General features: G+C 49.5%; 1 protein-coding gene across 5 annotated transcripts in view; it reads right to left on the minus strand.

The window, feature by feature from the left end:
• NTRK3 (neurotrophic receptor tyrosine kinase 3) overlaps positions 1-26,881 on the minus strand; it is a 220,836-nt gene that overhangs the window by 170,682 nt on the left and 23,273 nt on the right. For all 5 annotated transcript variants that reach the window (XM_072870115.1, XM_072870113.1, XM_072870114.1 and 2 more), the window contains exons 2-3: positions 15,144-15,218; positions 13,741-13,812 (exon numbers count right to left, since the gene is read on the minus strand). In XM_072870115.1, coding sequence (XP_072726216.1) covers positions 13,741-13,812; positions 15,144-15,218 — 147 coding nt within the window. The remainder of the gene's footprint in view (positions 1-13,740; positions 13,813-15,143; positions 15,219-26,881) is intronic.

A 26,881-nucleotide genomic window follows, 5' to 3' on the forward strand; every position in this document is an offset into this window, starting at 1 on the left:
ATAGCTGCCAGCAGTTCTCCTGTTTGTGCTCCCTGACCGGGCTCAGCACCAGGACGTGTATTGGTGCTATGGAGGAGTAAGACAGTTTACAGAGGTCCTCCAGCCACAGTCCGGCATTACCTACAGTCCAGTTCTGCTCCTCAAGCAACCCCTTAGCAATGCCCAGGTCTTTACTGACCCCAAACACATCAGAAGAAAAAAGCCTCTGAGGTTCAATCTTCCTTTGTGAGTTTGGACAGAGTAACTAACTCTTTTCTCACATCCATGGGTACTGTCCTGTGCCTTGTAAGGCATCTGTCACACAGCGTGTCCCATCACGTTGTCACCTCCTTCCCCCCAAATTACTTCTTGTTCTAGGACTAGAGCCAGAATTTGCCATAATTTCCCAAACTCAATGTCCTGCATTGGAGGAGAGCAAGAGACCAGCATCAGTGACACCCAAGAAGAGTCCCTTCCACTCCACGTGCACACCCACTAGCCCTGGAGGTGCGATGGCAGAGGAGGAACCATCAACCTCTCTGTATTTCCCAGTTGCACAACCCTGATTTGTAAAATCCCAGCTGCCACTGAAAGAGAGCTGAAGGAGGTGTAAGGGGCAAGTCTCCGGCATTGTTCTTTAAACAATAGCATTACAAAGCAGAAGTTGCAGAGCAAGCGAGAAGGCGTAAGGCACCACGCCTCCATCGCAGAGCTCCGGTGGCTGGCGCCAGCAGCACATCTGCCCCACGCCTCTCCTCCCACTGCCTTTGCCAATGCAGCAAGCCGTCTCCTGCTGCTGCCTTCATCCCAGCCCATCCCAAAACACTTTAAAGGCCATTTTAAAGGCCATCTCCAACCCCATGACGCTTCCACACCCTCCAAGTCATCTCTTCTGAGGCATCTCCCAGCTGCATTAAGCTTTGTTTGGAGATAAATCACCCCTCAGAGCTTATTGTTGCTCACAGTTTTGGTTCAGCACACGATACAGATGGGAAGCCATCACCAGATGTGGGTAGTATTGTCCCCTATGCTTTGAGGCGGATCAGATGCAGGGATCTGGCCCTCTGGACTACACTTGTCTCTCCCTTGTTGTGTGCAGTTTCCACTGCTCTTCTCCAAAGACATCTGGGCTCTCAGAGGACTCAAGGAAAGGTTAAAAGCTGGGTCAGCCCTGCAATTGCTTTCCCTTTGCCTGCCAGCTTCCCTGCAGGGCAGAGTCCAGCAGCATCCATGGAACATGCCAGTCTCCTGCTCAAGAAAAATCAACCTGCAACGGGCAAGAACCCTTCCCCACAGCTGCCCTCCTGCAGCTGAGATGTCTTCAGGGTTGCTCTGCCCCCACCCCATCTCTTCTCTCCCAAACTGTAGTAATTTTAGATCCATTAGGCCTGGAATATAACTGTACGCTGGGCTTTTCTCTTGCTTCAGCACGCAGAAATAACATTGGAGATGTGTGCCGATTGAGAACAAGGGTGGCCAGCTGACAGCTCCAGCAAGGGGTTAGGTTTACCCTGCCTGTTTGCTTCAAATCACATGTTTCTTTGAGCTAGGAACATAGAACGACTGAGGAATGCCTCCTACTCACAGGTTTCCAGTGGACCCAGAGCAAACCTGATCACTCTGTGTGAGAGAAGTGAGCTCTGTGTCGCAGTGAGGCACAGCTTGAGGAGACGGCGTAGGGAGACACGTGCCCAAGGGGCATTTCCCAGCATCTGCAAGTACACCCCAAATACGTGCCCTCCCATGTGTTTCCCACCACGTCCCCCTTGAATACACTGAAGTGTCAAGGACAGGCACTCAGGAGGTATCGCCCCAGCTGGGACATCACCCCAAATGCACAGGGAGGCACCGTGAGAGCTGGACAAGGTCCACACAAGAGCCTCAGCCTCAACATACTGAGCACAGAGCTGCTGGGACAGGGTCTGGTCCTCCCACTCCCTCCTGAACTAGAGCTGGTAGAGGGCTCTTGCATCAAATTTATATTGGGGAAAAAATAAAATCCCCACCAACTTGGATGCCCAGAAATCAATGAGCCCTAAATAATCTCAAACACTGCTCTTGCAGGGGGGTAGTAAAGAGAAACGTGCCTGAGCCCCGATTTGCCTGCCTCAAGGAGGGGTGCCAGAGGCTGCCATGGGCTGGGATGGTACCAATGGCTCTGCAGAGCCTCTGAAGAAAGGAAGGGGTACAAATATGAATATATACACACACACACATCTCTCCCAGCAATAGCAAAACAACAGGGCATAAGGCAGGCTAAGCTCTCGGCAGACACTGCTAAATGGTTTCCAATTAATTAACTGATTACATGATAGAACAGAAGGGGATTCAAGTGAGTGCTGTTGACCTTTAAGAATAATTAATATCATCAGGATCGCAAAACTCGTCCAAGAAAAATAATTAGGAAGATTCTAATATTGCCTCCAAAGCCACATTGAAGGGGGAGAGGAAGGTTCTGGTTAATTCAGAGGCGCAATTCCCAAGTATTCACTAGCAAACCCATTTCTCCCTTACACTTGCTTCCCCCTGCAGAGCCCTGCCCCCCCCCCCCGCTTCTTCCCTACCCCAGTCAACCCTCCCTCTGCTCTCCAGATCCATTTTCCCCATCACCTTTTCTACACCCATTCCCTTTCTGCTCCATTTCAACCTTCTTTCCTAATGACTTCTTGCTCCAATCCTTTCTTGCAACCCTCTCTCTCTGACTGGTCCCTGTCCCTTCCACAGCCGCATCCCAGCCCCTGCTCATCTTTGACCAGCCCCGAGCTCCACTCTCTGCCTTCCTGCACTTCAGGAATGAGCCATGGTCCTTCCATATTACATGGATCCACTTTTTATCTCCAGTCATCACTGGCAGCTTCATAGGTTAACAGAAGGCAAGCACTACCCATAAACCCAAAAAAGTCCTTCCCTGCTTTTCCTCAGCAGTCAAATCCATCACAGAGGCTGGTCTGGGAAGCAGATGCAAGAGATGCACAGCATCAGGAGAAACTGAAAGATGGGGAAGTCATGACTCCCTTTTCTCCCATTACACCTCACCAAGCACATGAATACTCCCACCTCACTGTATTTTCCCTTGCTTCTCCTTTCCCAGTTCACTTGGCCCACAGGTTCTGCGTGGTAGAGGGGCTGGAAAGCCACTGAGCCAAGCAGGAACTGCAGTGGTGAGCTTCTCAGGGAAGGTTGCTTGAACACACTGGAAGGGAGGTTGCATGAGCAGCCAACATTTCTTGCGAGGGAAGAGTGAAAAAAACCACAGCCCTGGAATGAAACCCACCTTTGCAGCAAATAAATAAATTTCCTCTGCTGCTTATTATCGTTAAAACTTCTGTGGCTTGGCACTTCACTAAATTATAGATAAAAGGAAAAATGGTCTTCCTGGGCTCAGAAAAGCAGGCTGCTGCCAAAGAGCTGTGTTTACACCAGCTAATGAAAAGAAAGCCTACCATTAGCCTACAGCACACACCCCACCTCAGTGGGGAGCAGAGCTACCTGCACCCACAGCACAGGGGGGCTGGGAGCAGCAGCTGGACATCTCAAGGGACCAGAGCTGGGGAGCATGCAGGGGCAGCAGGCTGGTGTGGGGAGGTGCACATGTGGGGAATGGGGTACCGAAGAGATCACGCTGTCAGCCAGCAGAGATGGCAGCTGCCACCTCCCATGCTGTGCAGAGGCTCCTGGCCACAGCGGGAGGTGAGGCTGACGTGCTCCAGCTACATCTCATCAAACAGCAAGAAAAACACTCAGCTTGAGACAGACAGCATCAAGCAGGGAGCTGCCTCACACCAGGCTGCTGCTTCCCTCCAGGGGCCCATGGGGTGGGGATGTGGAGCAGGGAGGCAGCAGATGCCTGGGAGCACACCTGAGCATGGGCATAGCCTTTTGGGCAGAAATGCTCCTGTTTGCAGCAGCTGAGCACACAGAGAGGAGTAATGCTCTGAGCAGAGACCTGCCTGCAGCTACACCTGAGCCATGGTATGATGTGCCTCATCACAGCCCCAGGCACACTTGGCTGAGGGGGACAGGGAACTGTTGGTAACTTAATACAGTCAGAGTCCAGCAAAGCCTGCTTGCTACGCTCCTCACTTATAACCATCCCAAAAGCAGAAACAAGTTTTGTCTTTGACAATTAGCTCTGTCAAAAAACACAAGAATGTCTGGACATGGCAGTTAACATGTTTCCTCCTCTTCTCAATACATGTTGTACTTAAACAGGAGAAGTATCTTTCACCCATCCTTTATCTTCAAATATTGGTCACTGTGAAGAATATTTTCAAATGAAAAGACTAATCACCATGAAGCACTGAGTGCTTCAGACTGCAGCAGGCATTCTTTCATTATTCCAAGACAGCAAATTACCCACAGTTATCAACAAGCACAACTGGATACAACAAACATTTAGCCAAAGCCCACGGGTTGCGGTTGCAGTGAGGTTGGATGGCAGTTCTCCTAGACAGCTACTCATGTGAGAAACCCACAGACAGCAGCTGGGTAGCGGTGCTGCAAGACGACTCCATTCACGCTGCAGAACAAAGCCAGTGCCAGGAGCCACTGCAGTTCAGAAAGTTTGTATTGCATCTGTCAGACACGCATCTCAGCAGACTGGCTTCATAGCAGGAGAGATGGAAGAATAAAGGTGCAGCTGGTAGTGAAACTAGGCTGGCCATCCCTCAGGTGGGCTCAGACCTGATGGCTTGATCCATCTTGCACCTGCAGCTAAGTGTGCACAGGCACTGCTCCACTCACTACCCTGGGGTGCTTGGCTGGGGCTGGAAGGGGAACGAGGTCGTTCCAAAATAAAGGCAAAGGAGGCAGCGGGGGCAGGCAGGGAGGCTAAGCTGCAGGCTGGGGCTGAGCAAGAGGCAGGGAAGCTGGGAGGCTTCAGTGGAGGCAGGGAGGCTGGGTCAGAGGCTAGGCTGCAAGCAGAGAGGCAGGGAGGGCCAAGAGGCCAGGGCCCATGCTGCAGGTAGGGTGGCTGGGGCTGATTCTAGGCTGCAGGCAGAGAGGTCAGAGCCGATTTGGCAGCAGGGAGGCCCAGCTGCAGGCAGAGAGGCCAGGAGGCTGGAGAACCGGGTTGGAGGCAGAAAATCTGAAGGGCAGGAGACAAGAGAGGCCCAGTCACAGGCAGGAAGGCCAGGTCTGGGTTGGAGGCTGGGAAGCTCAGCTGCAGGCAGGAAGATCGGCATCTGGGTTGGAAGCCAGGAGGCCGGGGCTGCAGGCAGGGCGGACCAGGGGCTGCCGGCGGCGCGGGCAGGGCGGACCAGGGGCTGCCGGCCCTGTCCGTGGTGCTGAAGCGCGGCCCCGCGGGGCGCACGGTGGCGGGCACGGCCCCACCCCAGGGGACACCCGTGGGCACCAGCAGAGCTGCCTGGGGAGCAGTCCCGGGAAAGGCCACGCATAACCTCACGGCATGCCAGAGGACAGCAGACATGAAATATACTCATCCTCAGTCACTAGCAAGTCCACAGACACAGTTACCCACAGCTCCTGGGGAAGACAAACCTCTGGCTCTTACTGGCAGCCTTGTAAATATCCCACGGTCTCTTGCATCCAACATAATTCACATCTCATCCCTTCACAAATACAAATGAGGGGAGGTGGTTGTTGGGAAGTGCCACCCCCTCGTCCAGTTTTCTAATAAAATTTTATAATTCCAATAAAACACACAACTGCCTAACTTATGACATTTAAATTCTTGCCTAGTCACACAGCATCATGAATTAATGTCCCATCATTCATGCCCTGTCATATCTTATTGCTCAAATAACATATGATTTTAATGTTTCTATTTTTCTGCCCTGGTGCTTATTGCCTGTACATCAAAAAGGGAAAATCAGCCCTGCAATCATACTGTTAGTAAACCAGTATCACAGAAAGAAAAATCCCAGGTGAGATAACTTGTGCAGTTACTTAACTTTCACTCGTCCTGCCACGATTGTTCACTCTCTCCCCCAGCAGCTTTCCAGCAGGTTTCCATATGTCTTCAGGTCCCTCCTGGGGAGGGTCCTCCTCCCTGTGCAGCACCTCGCACACTGGCATAGGCAGGTAAGACACGCCTTGCACCACATCTAATCAACTGAGTCACAGGGTTTGGGGAGCAAGCAAAAAGGACAGCCAGAGGCTGTTTCTGGAGTACCTCCATGCTGCAGTTGCCTTAGAAGCCTAGGAACAAGATCCAGTCCTTGTCATGCCCAAATCTCCAGAAATCAGCTCATTCTGTGCTGCTGGTGATCTCAGAGATGTGGCGAGGTTTAACCAAGATACAACTACGCCTCATCTTCAGGATGATATCCAAGAGGAATGTTTGGCCTCTCTTTGAAAGGAAGCTCACCTCAAGACATCCAACAGGCCGTTGCTGCACAGCAAGGACTATGTCACAGAGGATGAGTCCCCCAAAAACCCCAACTTGTCTAAAGTTCATATTTTACCCCAATCCTGAAACAAGGCTTGTAAAAAGACACAACCACACACACACATAGGAACAGCCTCATTCCAAACATCCTCAGCATTGTCTTCAGTCTTTTTTAAAGAGAGGATAGGAAAAACCAGGACCTTTGCAAAACCACAGCTGCCCATTTCACATGTCTGACAAAAGACAATTGATCAAATTTCAGAAAGGGAAATAAGTCTCATAGGCACACAATGCAGCTGGAAAGAACATCTCAACATTTCAAAGGAAGAAAGGAGAGACAAAGCCACAGAAAAATCCTGAGAGCCCAGGTACCAGAGTGATAGGCATAACATAAGAATCTGAGCAGGCAACAAATATTTGCAATAGAGTTGTTATAACTCATCTTACATTGCAACAGCATCCCACAATTCAAGGCCAGGTTTCACTAGAAACCATACAAGGTGTTACGCTGCAAATAGATCAAATAAAAGCAGAGAAAACAAATGTTATTATTCCAGGTTTTCAAATGGGGAACTGAGGCAGGGCAAGTCTTGCCTCAAGGTGCACAGTGCTTGAGCTGGAAACTTTCTTTCTCAGGTCCCCCTAGAGTACATCAGTCACAAACTCACCACTCCACCTCCTATTACGATACAATAAACCCTCTCCACAGCCGAGCAAAGCAGGCTGCAGCCAGGAATTAGTTACTCAGCCCTCTGAATGTAGGTCAAATGATTTCAACCCAGCCTGAAGGAAAGCCACAGTCCTGCAGGGAACTGGTCTCCCCTCTGGCCTTGTGCACAATGGCTGGTAAAACACAGGACCTACCTCTGCTGCTGCAGAAAAAGGAATAGCTGCAGTTAACTGCTTATCAGTCACCTGCGGTAACGACTGGGAATAAACGTGCCATCAAACCACTGCTGCTGATTAGCATATCAGCAAGGACCTGGCTACACTGGCATCCAGGGGACCAAGCAGATGGGGGGCAGAACAAGAAAGTTTATGGAAGAGGAGATGTTACTGCTGTTTATTTTAGTGACTGCACTATAAGCATGCCCAGCATTTTATAGAAGAACTAGAGAAACATGGGGGAAAATGCCTCCCTGAGTAAATCACAGCGCAGAGGTTTGCTCCTAGAAGGGGCTGGAGCAGGAACATCCTTACTTTGCAAATGGGAATCAAAAGGTACCCAAGGTGCCTGCCTGATTAGGGATAGTAAAGGAATATTCACCTAACAGAAATTAAAGGCTGTTTAAATCTCTCTCATACTTCTTATTTTGCCTATATTCATGGAGAAATTCGGTTCCTATTTAGCCCTTTGCAAATGCAAAATAAAACACATTAAACTATCAAGGAGGTGGTTTAGGTAAATGCATTTTACTTCACCTTCCCAGTGAGCTAAGAACTTACATATAGTCATATACTGTGTCCCAGCTGATACACACAGACTTGTTAGGCTGCATTGACTCGAGAGTATAGACAGGAAATCAAGAGCAATTAACACATGACAATTTGGATGAGGAGAGGACTGACAAGATGGGTACAACAGCAGTGCAGTGATGAAAGGACAAAGCAGGGAGAAATCATCAGGAAGGAGGAGGAAGGGTAATAGGACATCCAGAATCAAGCAGAGGGTTGCAGGTAGTCACAGAGCCTGGAGCTGGTTACAGGAAGACAGCAAAAGAGAGTGAGTTTAACCCTGCTTTGTATGTAAGAATGGCTCTTTCAGAGCAAGGCAATAGATCGTTAACTACAAAGCAGGGGAAAATGACCCTCAAGCCATGACCGAGAGGGAACAGTGCTATACTTACAATAAATCAGCGTCTATGTGCTGGTTTTATCTGGGACAGAGTGAAATTTCTTCATAGTAGCTGGTATGGGTCTATGTTAATGACATGTGCAAGCACCTGCTTGCCGATGGGAAGTAGTGAATGAATTCCTTGTTTTGCTTTGCTTGCACACGCGGCTTTTGCTTTACCTATTAAACTGTCTTTATCTCAACCCACGAGTTTTCTCACTTTTACCCCTCTGATTCTCTCCCCCATCCCACCGGGGGGGGGAGTGAGCGAGGGGCTGCGTGGTGCTTAGTTGCTGGCAGGGGTTAAACCACAATGGTCTGATATTTTGATAATTTCTTTATTTAGTGTAAGATCTCGATCAAGCTCCCAGACACACAGAGCAAAGAAGGTGAACCTCGCCAGCCTTGCAAGACTGTTGCCTGCAGCCCTTCAGAAGTGCACGGGCCACAGTTGCTGGAGGGCTTCGAGTGCTGTCCTGAAACAGCACTGAAGAGGGCAGAGAGCGACTCACCAACCTTGTGCTGCCTCAGCCACCTCAATTTTCAGGGGATGCAGCCCAGTTTCTTTCCTGTCAAAGACTAAAACCATAAAACATCTCTGGGAATTCCCATGTCAAAGCTACAAACTACATCCAATACCAGGGTACCAGTTCATATGACACTGCACAACTGCCATGAACCCAACCAGGACACCGAAGCTAACCCCATCCTCAGAAAACAACATGACCTATGGAGGAGGTTCTGGGAGGCTCCAGATTAATCACAGCTCAGGTTTGCCTATGAAAACAAGCCCACAGATCATCCAGCTCAGTCTTTCACCAGGTAAGACAGGTCCCTGTGCATTCCTGCCAGCACCTTCCAGATCTTCCCCAATCCTCATTTTTGGGAGAAAAATACTGACAGGATCACACAGATGAAAATGCCTGTGGAGCAGAAGGTGATCTGACCATACCATACTCAAAAACCAGTTACACTCAGCACAAAGCACTCCAGGGTCTCTGTCTTTAAGACCCTTGGGTGAAGACTGGAAGAGAAAGCTTGATCCTCAACCCCATCCTTACTCTGGTAGGCAGCGCTGAGAGAGAGCTCTTTGACAGGAGCTGTGTCTTGGCCAGCCCACAAACCAATTTAGAGCATGTATAAACCTCCAGAAGACAGTTTAAGAAGAGCCTCTGAATGCAGACAGAAATGGCAATTATTAATTTTCTAAATAGAAATCTGACTACTTAAGCCTTGTTTAAAAGTGTGCCTGTCTCTATAATTACACAGCCTTAATTTGTTTTCTTTACTACACAATAAATAAGGTGTGCACAATTACCCTCTGCAAATACAAGGCAGTGCCTCCTGACTGGCTGGCTGAGTACGCAGCCGCCCAGGAAAGCGTTTAGAGGGAATCACAGTCTCTTAAGTACCTGCTTCCCAGTAAAGGGAGACTCAGGCACTGCAAATGTCAACTTGTCTAGCTCTAGGCACAACCTGCTGGGAGGCTACTCTCCTACATGCACAGCTCTTCTGTCCCACAGCCAGCAAAGGCTGGACACTTTGGCCAGAAGCAAACAGGTCTTGTCCTCTCCTGTGCACTGATTCCTGGTGTACTGTGAAGCTGAGCTCTCCTGTGGACTTCCCAGTGCCTGATGAGGAATGTGATAATGTTGTATTCCTCCCCACAAGGCACTACAATCACCTCCTCTGCCTATTTTCATGATACGTGTAGGAACTTGATATCCTCATGACTTGTAATACTCTATCAAGTTCAAATAAATTGGCCAAAGCATTCCAATGTTATTAGGAGGACAGAGAGAGTGAGAGCATGCAAGACTCTTTCCTCAATAAGCTGTGCTAAACACAGTGACATAGTAAATATGTATTCAGATGGTTTATATGCCTCAAATTTAGGAACCATATAATCCTAAAGTTTTCTTGTACAGCCTCAAGCCACAGACTGAGGTTTTCTGTGAACACCAAACATTTTCTATGTTCACCTGCACTGCCTGCTAACACTAACTTCCACAAATCTTGGCTACAAGGGCTCAGTTTTCCATAGCCTAGACCTGCTGGTCCTCGCATCCAGTCCTCCTGTTCTCCAGGACTATCCCCGTATTAGCCAAAGGGCTGTCAAAGCTGCACAGAAATGGGACCAGGAACCCACCAACACAACTTTGTCCAGCAAGACCACCTCCAATGAGGGCACAAAATGACACTAGATGATATCCAGTTTAGATCAGACCCACATCCATCCCCATTCAACATCCAGACAGTACTTGTTCTGGAAGAAGTCAACTGCCTCAGCCCAATTGCCAGCAGAAGAGGTAGATCCATGTTGCAAAACCCGCTGTTATATTTTGGATTAATTGCCTCTGTGGCAGTGACAGGCTTCACAGCATCAATGATCAGACAAGCCACGGAGCCCTAACTCTCCTCATTCAAGGAGAGGGGAAAAGGATCCATAGCTATTTCTAGATCCACACCTCTGGCTCCCAGTCACCCACTGCTCCTCCACTGATTAGGTTGGCCTCAAGCCCCTTACACTTATACAGCTAATTTCAAATCTTAAAGGACAGGCATGACCCTGCCAGGCTGCACTTTGGAGCACTTTGAGGTCTACCACTCGGGCAGCTGAATGCTGAAAATCCCCTTCATGGGTTTCTCGCTTTTTCTCCCTGACTCTGCGATGGGGAAGGGGGAAAAAAAAAAACAAGTCAAACCTCATCCAGAACCATTATCTTAAACAACCCCCCATAATCCTGAGCTCCTGCAATTAGAGCTGGGCTAAGTGATCTGCTTGTGATTGCACAGCTGGGGTCTGAAGACAAGTGCGTGCACAGAGGAAGGGCCAGAAATAGAAGTTGCTGGGAGAAGGCAGAGCTATCTGGCCCATCTGAGAGGAGGAAACCTTGATGAAAGGCACTGGGAAAAACTCACTTCAGCAGGAGGCTGGGATTTAACCCAGGATGGGGAGAGAGGCGGAAAAAAACCCAGCTTTTGAGCCCTCACAATTTGTACATGAGCTTCATGTGGAAAAATGCCTGCTGCTGCTCAGATCCAGCTTGTAGCTCCATGCAAAGGTCCAGCCCGGGGTCCCCACCACCCTGTGCTAGCCCTCCCTGGCAGTGAAACCTCTCTGTCATTTATTAGACACATTTGCCATCTTATTGACTCAGCTCCACCTGCAACCATCCAAACAGCCAGCAAAGGAGAAGGAAAACCAGGGTAGCAGCAATAACACATAGCAGCAATACAACAAACCTTAAGCACACCATCCCACAGTCCCCAGTCCCGCACCCATCCAGCTGCAGCCAGCCCTGCTGCAAGGGGATTGGGACAGTATCCCTCAGTATCCCTCCTGTCAGCTACTGTACCTGGTTATGGCAGCCCAAGACTTACAGCAGAGTGACATTTCCATTAATCCTTTTATCCCTGGCTCACACGTGCGGCAGCTGTAGAAAATGTCAGGCCCTCAGCAAGCCAAGCTCCCCAGGAGGCAGCAGGTGTGGAGCAGCCAAGGAGGCACCCCAATGTGCTTGCATGGTCCTGTGGCCATAGAGGGGACCCTGGGTGGCACCAGGTGCCTGCCAGGCTGCACAAAGCCTTGGGAGCCACCACACTCCCCCTGTCAGGGAGAGAGAACCCCAGAAAAAGCAAGCTGTCTGCAAGGGAACAGAGGCACCATGGCCCAAGAGTCTCTGGGGAGCAGGAGGGGGCCACCATCACTGCAAGCACCAGGTCTCCATGCCCAGGTGCCCAGCATCCGCCGTGGGGGACATCCACCTTGCAAACATCCACGCTGCCAGGTCCCAGGAACAGCATCAAAACCCACTGGCAAACACTAACCAAATAATATACTCACTTGCCTCTAGCTTCAAAAGGCAAGGAAAGAAAGATGTTAAGAACATGATCAATCTTACATGGCCCAAGCAGTAAACAAACACATATTTCATCACCACATACCAACGTTAACTCTTGACACAAGATGGATGTGGTTTTTTTTCCCCATCTCAAAAGTAATCTCAAAAGACAAAAACAAACACTTTTGGAAAAAGCAGCAACAATTGCACGTGTACACATTAACAACACATTCAGCCTCAAAATGAGCGTACGTGGCCTTCTAAACTCCTACTATATCCAAACTAATTACACTAGGAATCAAATGTTATTCATTTTATCTGCTAGATACATAAACAGCAACTGCATAATTGACAAACAACCCCTCAAAAAAAAAGAAAAAAAAAAAATCAATTGGGAGAGGTATTCGGAGACACTTCCCAGTAACAAACAACTACAGAAAACACAAAATAAACGCTACAAATCAAAATAACAAAGCGCAGAAATCGGGGAAATCCCAGTGGTCAGCATTAAAGAGGGTTTATGATGACAAAATAAGCACTTCTTTAAATTCAAAAAGGCTCCGTGCTTGTTCAAAACGCCCTTAACTATTCATGCCCTTTGGTAGTGCAGATCTCCTATTTAGCAAGTACTTTACCATCACTTAGCAACTGTAACTGGTTTTCCAAAAAAGGAAGCTTTTGGGGTTTTTCAGTTCACATCATTTTCAAGCAGACATCAAAAGACAAATCTATCCTGCTCTGCAGGTCGCATCTATCTCCCTCTGCCAGGAACATGCCCGTATCGATGGCCACACGCATCTGCAGACTCCAATAGGTGTGTGCTACAGCCATTTTTCATGGAAGAAGCCACTAGCATTGGTTTCCGAAAAGCAGGGATACACACACTCTCCATCCAGCTCATCAGCTCGTGCCCAAGGCCAGTGGCCTCTCACCAACCCCTTTTCAACTTTTACATCTATACTGGAGCTGAGAGGGGTTTGATCTCGGACACAGTCACTTTGACAAGATATTTCAAGCCCATGGAACACCTCGCACACTGGCCTGAAATTCAGGCTTTCCTTTATTGCCTTGGGAAAAGTAAATACATATCTAGAAAATAAATCAGTGCCCTTGGCCTCGAGGCTGCAGGAATTCCCAAGGACACCATACCCACTGGCTAATGATGCTCCAGCAGCTGGACACTTGTGCAATGTCCCATGATAACAGGACTCCAGCCTCTCTGGCACAAAATGTCCCCACCCCAGGTGCACTGCAGACACCAGTTTAAGAAGTCAATAATTAAGAGCAGAGCTGGCACCCCTGCGCCCCAGGATTTGTGCTGGAAAAGCACCCTTTGGTTAAAAGCAAACGAGCAGGGCAGGCTCTGGCTGTGTGCTGGGGTGTGCGGCCGCCCCCCAAACTCTGCAGAAAATGAAATGTGCACTGGCCACCCCAAGGCTGCTAATGATGCAAGCACTCATTAGAGCAGTGATCAAAGCCAGGGCAGTTATTAGAAACCAAAACCCATCAGCTGCCCAGCAGGAGCTCGCCCCATCCTGCATCACAGCCCATTGCACTTCCCTGTGCCTTCGCTCTTCCTTCTCCTGCCCTTTACCACCTCTCCCTCCCTTTCCCCATCAGCATCCCCCTTCCCTCCCGCTGCTCTCCCCGACAGGCACTTTGGGGATCTGCTTTGGGGATCGCCTTTCCACAGGGAGCAGAGGGAAAAGGAGGCAGGAGCCGCTGGCACTCACATGTAGCGCAGGTGAGGGTTCTTGGCAAAGGCGCGTGGCTGGATGTTTCGTAGTCCTGAGTTCCTGATTGTCCTGCAAAGAGATACAGAAGGGCAGCAATGGAATCAAGGGTGACGACTGCTCTAAAACCCTGTGCTCAACACCCGAGGTGCTCCGGGAGCCCTGCAGTGCCCCTCCGGGAGGCACATCTCTCCCCAGGCAGCCTCTATGAGTTACAAGCAAAAAGAAAATTGGGCTTTTCAGCTTCATCTGATATGGCAACAGCACAGGACAGCTGCTGGGCGACACTCTCCCCCCACATCCACCAAGGCTTGCTGGGGTGGCCTGGAGCATCTCCTGCTCCTCTCTTGTCCCTCCATCTTCATGAGCAGCACTGCCTGGCCCCACAGCAAACCTAACCCCCAGCACCGCTATCTCCCCTCCCTCAAACCCAAGAGAAAACCCTTCTGCTTGCAGCTCTGATAAGGAGGGGTGAGTATTTTGTGTAGGAAGTTATGGATGTTGAAGGGGGAATCCCTTTCCCATCCTGTTTTGGAGAAGCTGTATCAGCATTATGACCAGGGTTTATTAATATCTGCTGCAGACCAAAGAATGCTCAAGTCCATTGCTGCTTTCTTAGGTGAGATGAGAACAGCAGCCAGCCTGCTTACAAGGTGTGTGTGTTAAAAGTACGGGTTGCTGGTGTTTGGTTATCAAGTGCTCAGCAATGTACACCTCTCCTCCAGCCTGTGGGCAAGCTGTACCTAATGTAAAGCTCCCAGTGAAACACATTAGCAGAGTCTCCGATTAACCCTGAGAAACACTGTCCATCTCATGCAAGCAGCACCCAGGGCGCTCCCAGCTCCAGAAGGGGGAATTAAGAGATTGAGTGGTATCCTCATTCGCTTCCCAAGCACCTGGCAAGTCCCTTCAATCTCAGGGACCTCAGTTTCCCCTCTGCGATGCACAAAGTCAACTTTTCCTGGTGCTCAGAGGGTTGTGCAGGGAGATGCGACTCCCTTATTGTGCACCATGATAGCGACTGCGCTAAATAAGGACCAACAGCCCAGCAATGAAGGATCAGTGGAGACAGTTGGAATTTCACATTGTGGGGCTAAAATGAGTCAGAACAACGCACAAGCCCAGAACCAGAACAGCGGGGGAGAAGAGAGGTCAGGGCTGATGTGTGTTGACAGAGCTGTCAGGAGCTAGCAATCTTCCTTCTTGCAGACCCAGCAAAGACCAAAAAGCACTTCATCTCCATTTTGCAGAGTCTCATAGCAAAATACAGCGGAGACAGTAGCTTAAACAGGCTCCGAACATCACGGCATGGAGACTGCAGATGGAGGGAAGCTGCAGCTCTTTGCTGGAAGGAAGGAGCTGCCCAGTGCTGTTCTCCTCCCCAACATGCAGGACATACTCACAGCCTCTGGAGTCCCGTGTACAGCTCCATGTCAACAGCGTTCAGCGTCTGCAAGTTCTTCCAGTTCTCTATGTGTCTGTGGAGAAGGAGGAAAGGCTCAGCTGCTGTGGCACAACCAGATGGTCACTCTGCCTGTGCAGGTGATAGCACACAGCAAGACCTCGTCATGCCCTACCACCCAGCCCCACACCTCTTCCCACCTTCCTTCAGCCAAAACCTTCTTGCAACAGGTCTGGGGATTGGACCTGCTCAGGCTTCAGCACCCACGCCCTCAGACACACACGGTACACATCACGCTGCTAAAACAAGTAGTTTCTCATGCTGCTCTTTATTCTGTTTTCCCAGTGCTTTGGGAAAGCCAAATAACGTGGTTTTACCAATAGTTTTGAGTGTGGAACATGCAACCAATCCACTGAACATCCTTGCTCTTATCCCTCTCTGCACCTCGCTGTGCACATCGGTAAAACAAAGACATGATTGAGATGGCTCACGCAGAAGGAGTGAATGCAAATAAAACCTCTCAACAAAAATTTGGGGCCTAAATGGAAAAAAAGAGTCATATTTATCCAGTCTCTTACTGGAGTGGACAAACAGGGTCCTAGTCTTTGCTGGCTGGAAGTACTGTTGGCAGGAGAGCACCAAACTCAGTTTGGAAACCATGCTTTATTATAAATTCCTCAGTTGCCCGGGGCGCTCTGGCAGGTATGTTATAGAGAACAAAAACAGAAATAGATCTGTCACCGCGGGATCATTATTCAGTAAATATTAGAGCTGGGGGAAGGTGACAGATCGACAGCCTCAGAGAACAGGGTCCCCTGTTATCAGCAGCACAGGAGCGATGCTGGCAGCAGCATGGCCAGCTGGATGCGGCCATGGGCCTCTGCTAACGAGCTGCAACACTGCATAGTGGGGGAGGATCTCAGTCCTCATCCCCCAGGCAGTCCTTGGCCAGTTCAGGCTTTCTCCCAGATTAAACTCGGACACCCTCCCACCAGAAAGCACAAACATTTTCAAGAGAGATTTTGCTGGGGAGCAGGTGGAGGTGGTCCTCTCTCAAAGTGAACTGAGAGGGGGAAAAACATCTGGCTGGTCCCCTTAGACAATACGTGAAAGAAGCCCAACTTCGAGGTTTATGAACACGTGCACTCAAGCTCACATCTGCCTTGATGCAATAGTTGGCTTTGGACTTGGCCCTGGAGAGGGGAAACCTTTCCAAGTGATGCAGGGTTGGGGTGATAAGCCAATACTGAGAACCATCCCATGATTCTAGGCAAGACGGTTGCAGGACCCCACATGGTGGTCCAGAGGGTGAGTAAGCGGAAGAGGGACCTTTGACCACTTCCAGAGCAGTCACAGGGGCCACACATTCCTCCTCCAGCACTCGCTACGCCTTGTGCTTGCACAAGAACAGATGAATTAGCGTGACAGAAGTATACAGACCTATTTGAGCCATATCCCAAATACCATCCAGCTCAAGAAAGAAAAATACAAAGCCTGGACTAAATTTAAACATATTTCTCTGTTCTCACCATGCAGATCCAAGAAAAGCAGAGACCCGCAAGAGTCACCTCTGCTTTCCACATGTTCCATAATTGTCTCCATACCCAGAGGGTTTAGCGTAAGGATGCAGCATAAGCTCCCAACCTGCTGCTGCATGACAGTGTAAGTTACAGTCCATCCTCAATGACCTGCTCATTGGCTTGGATCGCCTGTGTCCCAGACAGAACGAGAAACAGGACATTACTACAGCCATTTCGTTTTTCCTGCCTACATCTAAGGCCCCTGCGAACACTCGCAGAACAAAACACAGATTGGGAGGAGTCAGTCAAGAGATCCAACGGCTCACTGAAACCCTTCTGAGACAGGGCAGGACTGCGAGTTCAGGTCCTGGGCCACAAGACTGCAGGACTGAGTTATTGGGGACTTGTCACCAAACGGCCTGGCCACACTGGGCAAGGCTAGAAACACAGGTTGAAGGCATTTCCCACCTGCAACTCCTACAACCTAAATGAGAGGGTCCTCCAAAAGAAAGAACAAACATGGGAAGAAGCAGGAATGGGATGACATGGGTTTACCACCAGGGCATGCTGAAGCTACAGCATCCAAGCAACGACCTTCAGGGAGGGATGGAACAGCCCTGAGCCAGGAGCTATGGAGCAACCACAGCTGGGAAGGAGGCAGCGGCCAGATTGGCTCTTGTTTTATTGATTGTGTTTGCTAAAAAAAGTCAAGGTTATTTTTGACCTAACACTCAAAGCCATGTGGGCAGCACTCTAGAAGAGACAGAAAAAGACCCGAGCTTGTTCCCAGTGACGTGCACAGGCATGACTTTCTGATGACTCAGCACTGGGGTACAGGGGTCTTGGGGGGCCCCCATGGCCAAGCCCCCTCAGAAGTGACATTACACTAGACTGTAAATACAACTCCACAACCTGTGTTTCAGCCTCCCAAACAAAGCCCATGAGCTTCCTGAGCCGCATATGTTTTGGTATGATATTTAACATAGACACTCAGTACCCAATAAAGGAAGAGACAAGAGAAGCAACAGTGGAAATAAATACATACACACACACCTACCTATAGGATAATGCCCCAACCCAGCAGCTTCTTTACATAGAGTACAATACAGGGAAATAGCATCATCTTGAATTAAGTGCACAGGTCAGCAATGGACTTTGAGTCCTTTAAGCTACAGAGACACCTCCCATCGCAGGGACTCCCAGAAATGGCTCTTCCCCTTTTTTCTCTGATTTTTCAACTTAGCAGGAGTTGCACCCTTGCTCCTAGAAGTGGCAAATTAGTCTTGGTTCACAGGCACCTCAAAGATATAGCAGGAAAACCGTTTTCTTTGGTTCCCTATTGCTTTGGAAAGAATAGCGTAACTTTGCGCTGGCTGGGTTCACCTGAATCCACTTTAAAAACAAAGCAGAAATGCATCTTATTCTGAAAGCTCAAGGAGTCAAGCTGTGATTGCAAAAATGGAAGTGGTTGCACAGGAAAGCAAACCAACCAAGCAAAGAAACTCCACCCCTAAAACTTAAGTCCTTCTTCATGTCCCTCAGTATCTCAACTAGCTCCCCTCTTTCCCTTCCAAGGTTTTGCTTGCCCTAGAAAACTTATATCCTCCCAACTGCTGCCAAAGACTGAGACCTTCCCTTCTCCTCTGCCTCTGTTCATTAACCTGGCAGGAACACGGGTGCTGGGTTCATGCCAAATACAGATGTGACAACTCCCAGCCCTGCCCTGGTCTCTGCAATCAGGCATTTAGGTATGAATTACAGTCAGTGGGTTACCTCCTCCTCCCTGCAAATATCTCTAAATATATATTCCTGTGGCATTCCTCAGTTATTACTAAGGTAAGCTGCTCTTCTGCAAGATGCAATAGCTTCAAGACCAATACCATACTTCACAAATCCTGAAGTCCTCACCATGTACACATCAACCTAGACTAATTTTGAATTTATAATCGAGACCATATGAGATGGATTGCAAACACAGATGAAATTGCCCACTTTTCTGAGGAGGAGGGGAATGGAAGGAAGGGGGTGTTTGTTTAAATACTTGCTTCCTTCTCATACTTCTTGTGTGTTTGGAGGGTCCTGCTGGTCCAGGTTTCCTTGCACTGCAGAGCTGCCATTATACCGTGCCTTCTACAGGCTGACCAAAGTCCACCTTAGGAGTAGCTAGGGCTTTGCCCTCCCAACTCACACTGAAACGCTGCACCAGAACTCCCCTACTCTTCTCACTTCTTACCCAAATGTACTCACAAGCATTTTACATCCATTTTCTCTTGTGTCACAACTGTCTTTGCTTAAGCAGCTCTTTTCCTTTCCCAGCATTGCCTCCTCCCTCCTTTACAAGCAAGAGCCAGACCCACCCAGCTATCATTTATAAGTTACATGAGGCCAGCTCTTCTAAGGCAGCACGTCTGTACCAAGCAGTGAAGTGCAAGGCAAATTGTCTCAAGTGCCTTGAAGAGATACTAACTCAAGTCCCAGAAGTGATGCAGATATATTGCTCAGGCAGAGTCCTGTTAGCGAGGTTATTTTGCTTCTGGTTTCAGATCCAGCACAACTGACGCTCGTGCTTGGTGACCTATGCAAGAAGGACCACTGTGACAGACACTGTAATAGAAAATGGCTTTTTATTTTCTTCATCAGCCTATTTAAGTCCCTTTTTCTTGAATAAGAGTGACCGAAAAGACAGAGCAGTCTGCAGGAGGTCTCACTTGTGTAACAGCACAAGCAACTTCCCAGTTACACTAGAAACACTATGACTTGCAGCCTGAGATCACACTGGCCTTTCTCACAGCCTGTAGGCTTGTTTTCACTCCGCAATCGAACATTACACCAGGCACTTCTATCCACCAGGTCATTTCCAACTGACATGATTTCCTAGCTGGCAGCAAAAGCCCCGTTACACCCACATTTGCATTCATCCCACTTTGTATTACAGACTGTCTCTTGGTTTTGCTACTGCAGCTCTTCCCCTTAGCCATCCTCACCCCACTTTGTGTTCCCACAGCCCCAGCACTGTGCCAGCAATGAAGCCCATGAGCATGCTCCTGCCTTTTGTGCCAGTGTCCTCAATGAAAGCAGGAGCCAACATCACCTCCAAGGAACCTCAGCAGTTATCTCCCCTTTCAACACATCCCACCACCACTTCTCCATTATCCAGCTCTTCACCTATGACAGCTGGGCTATACTGTGTCTTGTCCAGAAAAACAAACCACTTATGATGTAATGCATCATCATATTAACCTCTCACCATGAAGTCATCTCTTTGCTGGGGAAATCAGTTACCTTTCCAAAGGAAGATATGGAGTTAGCCTGACAAAAGCTAACTTTAGGAGGCCAACCCTGCATCGTATCTCAGCCTCCATGTACCTACAGCCATACCTTTACAACTTGTTGAAAGCCTTGTAGACCACTGAAGTCAGACCAATGGTCAATCCACAGCTTGCGTGCTCTGTCCCAGCTAATAGCAAATCTGTGAAGGGTGAAGCCCTGTTTGTCAGCTCCGCAGCTCATGGGCATCACATCTCACTCCGAGATCCCAGGGCACCATGTGTAACCAATAAGGAGGCAGGTGTCTTTGCCCCCGCATCACACAGACACACAAAGATCAGCGAACTTGTTGGTGACCATATGGTCACCAAGTTACAGGGTTTAGGTTTCAGCTGGTCTCCAGAAGTGCCAGGGCCTTGCCCCACTTGCTGGAAGGGGATGGGTAGCCACCGGTCCCATGGGAATGGCAGTTTCTTTCATACCCAGAAGGACACCATGCAAGGAGGTGTTTTACAACACAGGCTGGTGTCACCTTCTTGAGACTGCACAGCAAGCCTGCACAGCTCCACATGCTCCCCTTCCAGCCCAGGGCCAATGCAGCGAGGGAGACTAGAATATCCACTGGGATTTAAACACAGCCAGGCTCATTTTGTCCCACATGCATGAGGCAGAGGTGAAAAACAGCCTCTTATGCCAATTTACCAAGTGATTACCTTGAGGCTACTTAATGTGTCTGGCCTTCCTTCACCCTCCTCATACAACAAGGATAATATTTATCTAATCTCTCTCAGCTTTTCAAGTGCTGAAGTCAATAGCTAAAAAAGGCTCTCGATAAGCGCCAAGTATTATATAGCATGTGTACACACATGCTACCCAAATCTATATCTAGCCCAGACCAGAGGGGAGTGACTTTTCATCAGGATGCCATCAGCTCCATTCACTGCCAGAGCAGGTGACGCGTCCCCATTAGAGCCATGCCGTGCAAGTGCCGCTGCTCGTGTTTGGATGCTGGGCAGTGAATAAGTTGCGCACCAGCAAGCAGGCAGCACCCCGACACACACACAATTTTATATATATATATATTGGAAATGCAAGCAGAGCGTTTGACTCCTCTCTCTTGTAGGGCAACGGGAAAATTGATTTGTCATCCAGTCATATTATACCTCGCAATCCAGACAGAAGCATTAGCTTTCAATTACCTGATATGTTTAGCATTATAAACAAACCTCCTGGCATGCCAGCTCCAGACCATGCAAATATGAATTTGATTGCAGGGGGGGAATAGAGGGAAGATGTCTCTTAAAACCCTTGACCAGTAAGACCTGCCTCCTCCAAGCAGAGGTGCTGCAGATGTTGATGGGAAGCCCTGGAGGCTGGGAAACCTGTGGCACTGGGGCAGGTCCCACACCCCAGGGCAAAGCACAGCCATGGTGGGGACTGCCGGCTCCTTTTATCCATCCCTCGCAGCCCACGCGGGGCTGAGGAAGCCATAAAGGAATCAACCATCTTGCACAGTATTATAAGGCACTTATCGCATACATTTAATAACCAGAGGCACGAAGGACTTGATTCCCTCAATATGAAAGTAATAAAAGTGAATTGGTAACTAAACGTTAAAGGCAAGTAAAGCCGAATAAAGACTTACGAGGGCAATATTTTCCCCATTTAAAGCGTGGGCTTCCACTTCCCAAAAGCGCATGGAAAAGTCACCCAGCGGCAGATAACTTTGCATCATTAAGGATAATTTGAGGTCAGTGGGAAAAGGGAGGGGGAAGAAAGCAAATCCAGCTTTGTGGAAGCAATTATGAGCATAACCCCACAGTGTAATTGTGATTCGTCAAGGTAACGATCATAAAAACACACCACTGCAACACAGCTCCCTCTGCACCAGCAGATCTGCTCCTCTTGCCAAGGCCACATAGGGATATGTGGGTGCTGCAGAGGATGTGGGGGGGATGTACCCAGTCTTTATCCCGTGGGTCTGGCCACATCCAACCCAACAATCCAAACCAGCTCCTTCAGAATGGCTGGGCAAAAGAAAAAGAGCTGATCCCTTGCTGGCTGGGGAGGGTGTGGGAGTGATACAGCCATGCACAAGCCACCGCAGTGTGGTGTCTCAACAGTCTTCCTGAAGAAACCCAACTGCTACACACCACAAGCAACTCACAAGGCACCAGGCGTTCAGAAGACTCCCCTGCAGGACATCTTTCAGATGAGCCCAGACAAGCTTCACGCTCACCCCAACAGCATCGGCCTGGCCCCAGGCTGGTTAGGAGCAACCACTAGGTGCAGAAGAGCTGCTACAGCTGCACTATCTAACAAGATTGCCATATAAAGACACACTACTGTGGAAGTTACCCTGAGAAACAGCTTTAAGCTCTGCTGAAACACATGTGTTTTCCAGGCACTGCAATTAAGCAATGCTGCCTGGCACCCATAAGGATGCATAGCAGCTGTACCTAAAAGAGAGAGGGAAAGTGCCTGCATTTAAAAAACAGACAGCAGTGCCAACGTGACCCAGACCTCACCCTTTGCTTTTGTCCCCGGGGACACAAGACCCTCTCAGGCACAGGGTGCACTGTGCCCCATGTTTATGTGTTCATCCATTTCCCCTCTATGATCTCCGCAAGCCTCCAGCTCATGCCAGAGCAGCCGCCACATCCCGCACCAGCTCTGGCTGGTGACTTATGGAGCAGAGAGCATCCCTTCCAGGGACAATGTGTCAGTATTACTAGAGGACAGCGGGCTGCCTGGACCCAGCATGGACAGATTGCTGCAGCACACGGAAGCAGTATGTTCCTGTTATTGTACACTGCATCCAAGGTTTTTCAGTGCAGGAAGAGTTATAACCAGTCACTTGCTTTCAGAAAGGAAGAAATAGGTGCAAGTGGGATGGCAGAGCTGAAGAAGTGCTGTGGACAGCAGTGCAACTGCCATCACAACACGCACTCTCCTTAGTATCCCATCACTATTACTCAGTTAGTGCTGGGAGAAACAGCGCTGGCATCCCAAGCAAGAACTGAGGTGTCCAAAATCACCCCAGAGCTGAAGAAACCTCATTTATCAGAGGTGAGGAACAGTACAAAAGCTTCACGAGGAAACTCTCAAGGGCCGCAACATCTCCTGCATGGGGAGCAGGTTGGGGGGACGGTGATGGGCTGGGGTCCTGGCTTGGCCCTGGCTCCATGCCTGCCACCTCAGCACCTCCCAGCTGCTGCAGGCTCTCTCCCCACCTCTTTCTTGTTTATTGCCTATCACCCCACTCCCCATCTGACCCTTGCACAGTCTCAGATGCTACCCAAAGTCAAAGAGCACAAGACGGGAGAAGCATTTTAGTCCCACAGACGTGGACATAAATACACAAATGCAACTGCCTTGGAGTGAAGCACCGGCAAGAATGAGAGCTCAGCCCCTGCCTGCAGCATCAGCTGTAGCCCATTTCCCTTTTCCACTAGATGGCAGACTCAAAAATGGTGTTATTTCCCCAAAAGGGCATTTCTTTTTGTTACTTTCCAGCAGGACAGCCTGCAAAGCCAGTCCTCTGTGCCTGGAGAGGTGCTTCCCACCATTAGACATGGATCTGAGGTACATGGAGCAGAGGCTCCTGCTCAGGACCACTAACCTCAACATGAGCATGTCCAATCACACTGCACCTCCAAAAGAGCCATGCAGCCAGCTGGGACAAGAGGGCAATCCAAGGGGAGGAAAAAACAATTCCCCTGGGAGTTTTACACCAAGCACAAACCTCAAGGTGAGGCAGCACCCTTTGCTTTACAGGGTGCAGGAGACCAAAAGAGCTCCCCTTTTTAGGCAGCTCCCCAGGCACCTGCCATGACAAAGGAAAGGATGCTTTTATCCATAGGATTTCATATGCAGTGAAAGCCAGCAGTGTGCAGCATTCTGTGGTCTTTAAAGATCAAATGGCATTTTATAGAGGAATCAGCACCCTGGTCAGAATCAGCTTCAGTACTCATATTCTGCCTTATTAAACCCTCCCTGCAACTTCAAACTGGAGGTCATATTCCTTCAAACTCCCATCTCCGAACAGATCCGGGGCTTTTCAGAAATTAAAATATATATATGTAAATTCATACAGGCAGACAGAGCTTCTAAGCTCCCCTCCAAAGGCAGCTGTATTTCTCTCCTGGAGAGCACAGTGCCTACACACATTAGCAGGACAAGGAGATGTACTAAAGGTACAGGATCACTAGAGTTCAGCTTGGCAGAAATAACTCTTGGTACAGAGTAGTGCCAAAGAGCATGTGGTGGAAAGGAGCCCCCCAAAAAGGCACGGGGCTTTGGTGATGGGCAAGATGATGTCCTGATAGACCATATTATGTAGGGTCTAGAGCACAAGTCTTAAGAGGAACGGCTGAGGGAACTGGGGTTGTTTAGCCTGGAGAAAAGGAGGCTGAGGGGAGACCTTATTGCTCTCTACAACTGCCTGAAAGGAGGCTGTAGAGAGGTGGGGGTCGGTCTCTTCTCCCAAGTAACAAGACAAGAGGAAATGGCCTCAAGTTGCGCCAGGGGAGGTTTAGACTGGATATTAGGAAAAATGTCTTCACCGAAAGGGTTGTCAAGCATTGGAACAGGCTGCCCAGGGAAGTGGTTGAGTCACCATCCCTGGAGGTATTTAAAAGACATGTAGATGTGGTGCTTAGGGACATGGTTGAATGGTGGACTTGGTAGTGTTAGGTTAACAGTTGGATTTGATGATCTTAAAGGTCTTTTCCAACCTAAACAATCCTATGATTCTATATTAGCTCAGCTAGGACCCAAAGGGGAGTGCTGCCAGCCACATGCATGCATTGAACTTCATGCTGTGCTTGAAGACAGGAAAATGGAAGAAGAGGAAAAGCAGAAAATAAAATCTCCCACAAACTGGCTGTTACTGTGTTATACAGCAGTGGGAACGAGGAGGCAGGAGCGAGAGTCCAGCAAGAGCATACATGAGAGCCAGGGCTGGGGATGCCCAAGTGCTGTGGCAGGAGGGGGCTGCGGTCCTTAACCCAGACCCACCACCTTTCCTGGCCCTGCCCTCTGCCACCCACCCACACAAACCTGCAAGCACGCTTTCTAAAACCACAGCCTCCACGGGAGTCTAAATTTGGGAGCTTTTTACAACCACATCAGCTTCATCCCAAATCTTGTTTCAATATAGCTGCACATTATCAGGCAGATCCTTCCCACTGCTCCCATGCCTGGATCCCAAAAGCAGCATGGAAACCAGAGCTTGGAGCTGCAAACTGCAGGTGCCAAAGAGTCCCTCTGCTTCTGCATGGATATGGCTATTTAGCAGCCAAATCCAGTGCCTTCCCTCAGTCCCCCTTCCCACTTTATCCTCCTCCACCACCAGCTCCACCACCCCCATAGCACAGCTCATCCCATTTCCAGCTTTCCCACATACCCTGAACACCGGGAAAGCCACTGCCCGAGCAAGGGGAGGGGAGAGCCAATCTTTCTTGGACTCATATCCCGCTCCCACAAAGCATTTGTTTTCCCAAACAGCTCCCAAGGAGCCTGAACTTTGATCCTCTAGTGTTTTGGCTCCTCAGATGTTTATGACGCTTGAACAAGTGGGCAGCAATGCCCAGCTGGGCTGGCCACAGGCCAGGCTCCCAGCCGCTCCGCTTGGGACAGCCATGGGCAGAGCAGCTCCAACCTGCAAGGACACTTGCCGGGGTCCCCGTTACCTTCACAGCACCTCAGATCTGCCTGTGCAGCCCATCATTTGCTCCCCTTAAAGCCAAAGGACCAGGCAAGCTCTCCATGGAGTTTATTTTGAGCCTACTATCACGCCCCCCCCAGGCTTGCATCTGCATTGCAAATAAATCACAGCCAGCTCTGCCCACCCTCCCCAGCAGTAATGGAGGGGCTCCTCCATCACCCATGAGAAGGGCTCAGTCCCCTTGTCCCCAGCCAGGAAATAAAACTCCTCCTTTCCCCCCTGCCCCAGGCTTTTCCTACACACTGGCTTGCTCTTATTGCAGAGGTGTAAGAGCAGAAGCATCACCCAGGAGCTGGCAGATGCACACATTAAGACATGGTGACTCGGAGCTCTAGGCTCCTGGGATAGCAGGTATTTTGTGGGAAGTCAGCTGGCTCCAAAAAGGAAAAGCTAACCAGCACGCCTACTAACATGACACAGGCGGGAGGAGGCAGGGAAGGGAAGAAAGGAGAGCAGGGAGGGAACAGACACTTTAAAAAGCTCCTCTCCTGATGCTCTACTTTGTTCACATAAACGTGAAAAAAAGCACCTTGCAAAAATGTTATGGGAGAAGACACTCTGACAGCCAGAGATGCTGCTAACCAGGCTGCTGTGTTTGAGCTGATCCAGCTACGCAAACAACAAATCTGGGGACAGTTTCTATCTCATATCACAGCTCAGTCTGCCGTTCCTCTAGATAAAGGCATAACTGAATTACGGAGAAGCCTCTGCTCACCCAGCACCTCAACAGAGAGCAGCACTCACAGCCAGGGCTTGCCAGCACTCCAAAAACAGCTGCCCCGACCAAGCCCCTGCCCTTCACTCACCATGGGCACCTCCTTCACCAGGGCCAAAGGTGGGGTGAAACCCTTGAGCTCACGTATCCCAACACAGTGCTGTCAGGCTGCACTGGCTGTTAAGCAAATACATTTTGCTTTACACCAGGAGCAAGGCAAGAGCACACAACCTGAGTTACTGGAGCTTGGCCAACATGTGGCAACTCGTTAACCCGGTGCCGACATCCCCACCCTTCGCTCGCAGGCTCTCCTCGCACCATTTGAAGATTTCATCACCGGAGCTTGGGGGTTTGCATGGAGTTTTAAGGCCACAGTGGTGAGAAGCGATGACATCCAGTCCCAGATGGGCCATGGCAGCCCATGCGTGCCCCTCTCCATAGCCCAAGGCCATATCCCCTCATACAAGACATGAGCATAGACATGACAAGCCTGATAGCTTGGTGCTCTT

Source organism: Ciconia boyciana, chromosome 8, assembly GCF_034638445.1.
Source record: "Ciconia boyciana chromosome 8, ASM3463844v1, whole genome shotgun sequence".
Taxonomy (NCBI): domain Eukaryota; kingdom Metazoa; phylum Chordata; class Aves; order Ciconiiformes; family Ciconiidae; genus Ciconia; species Ciconia boyciana.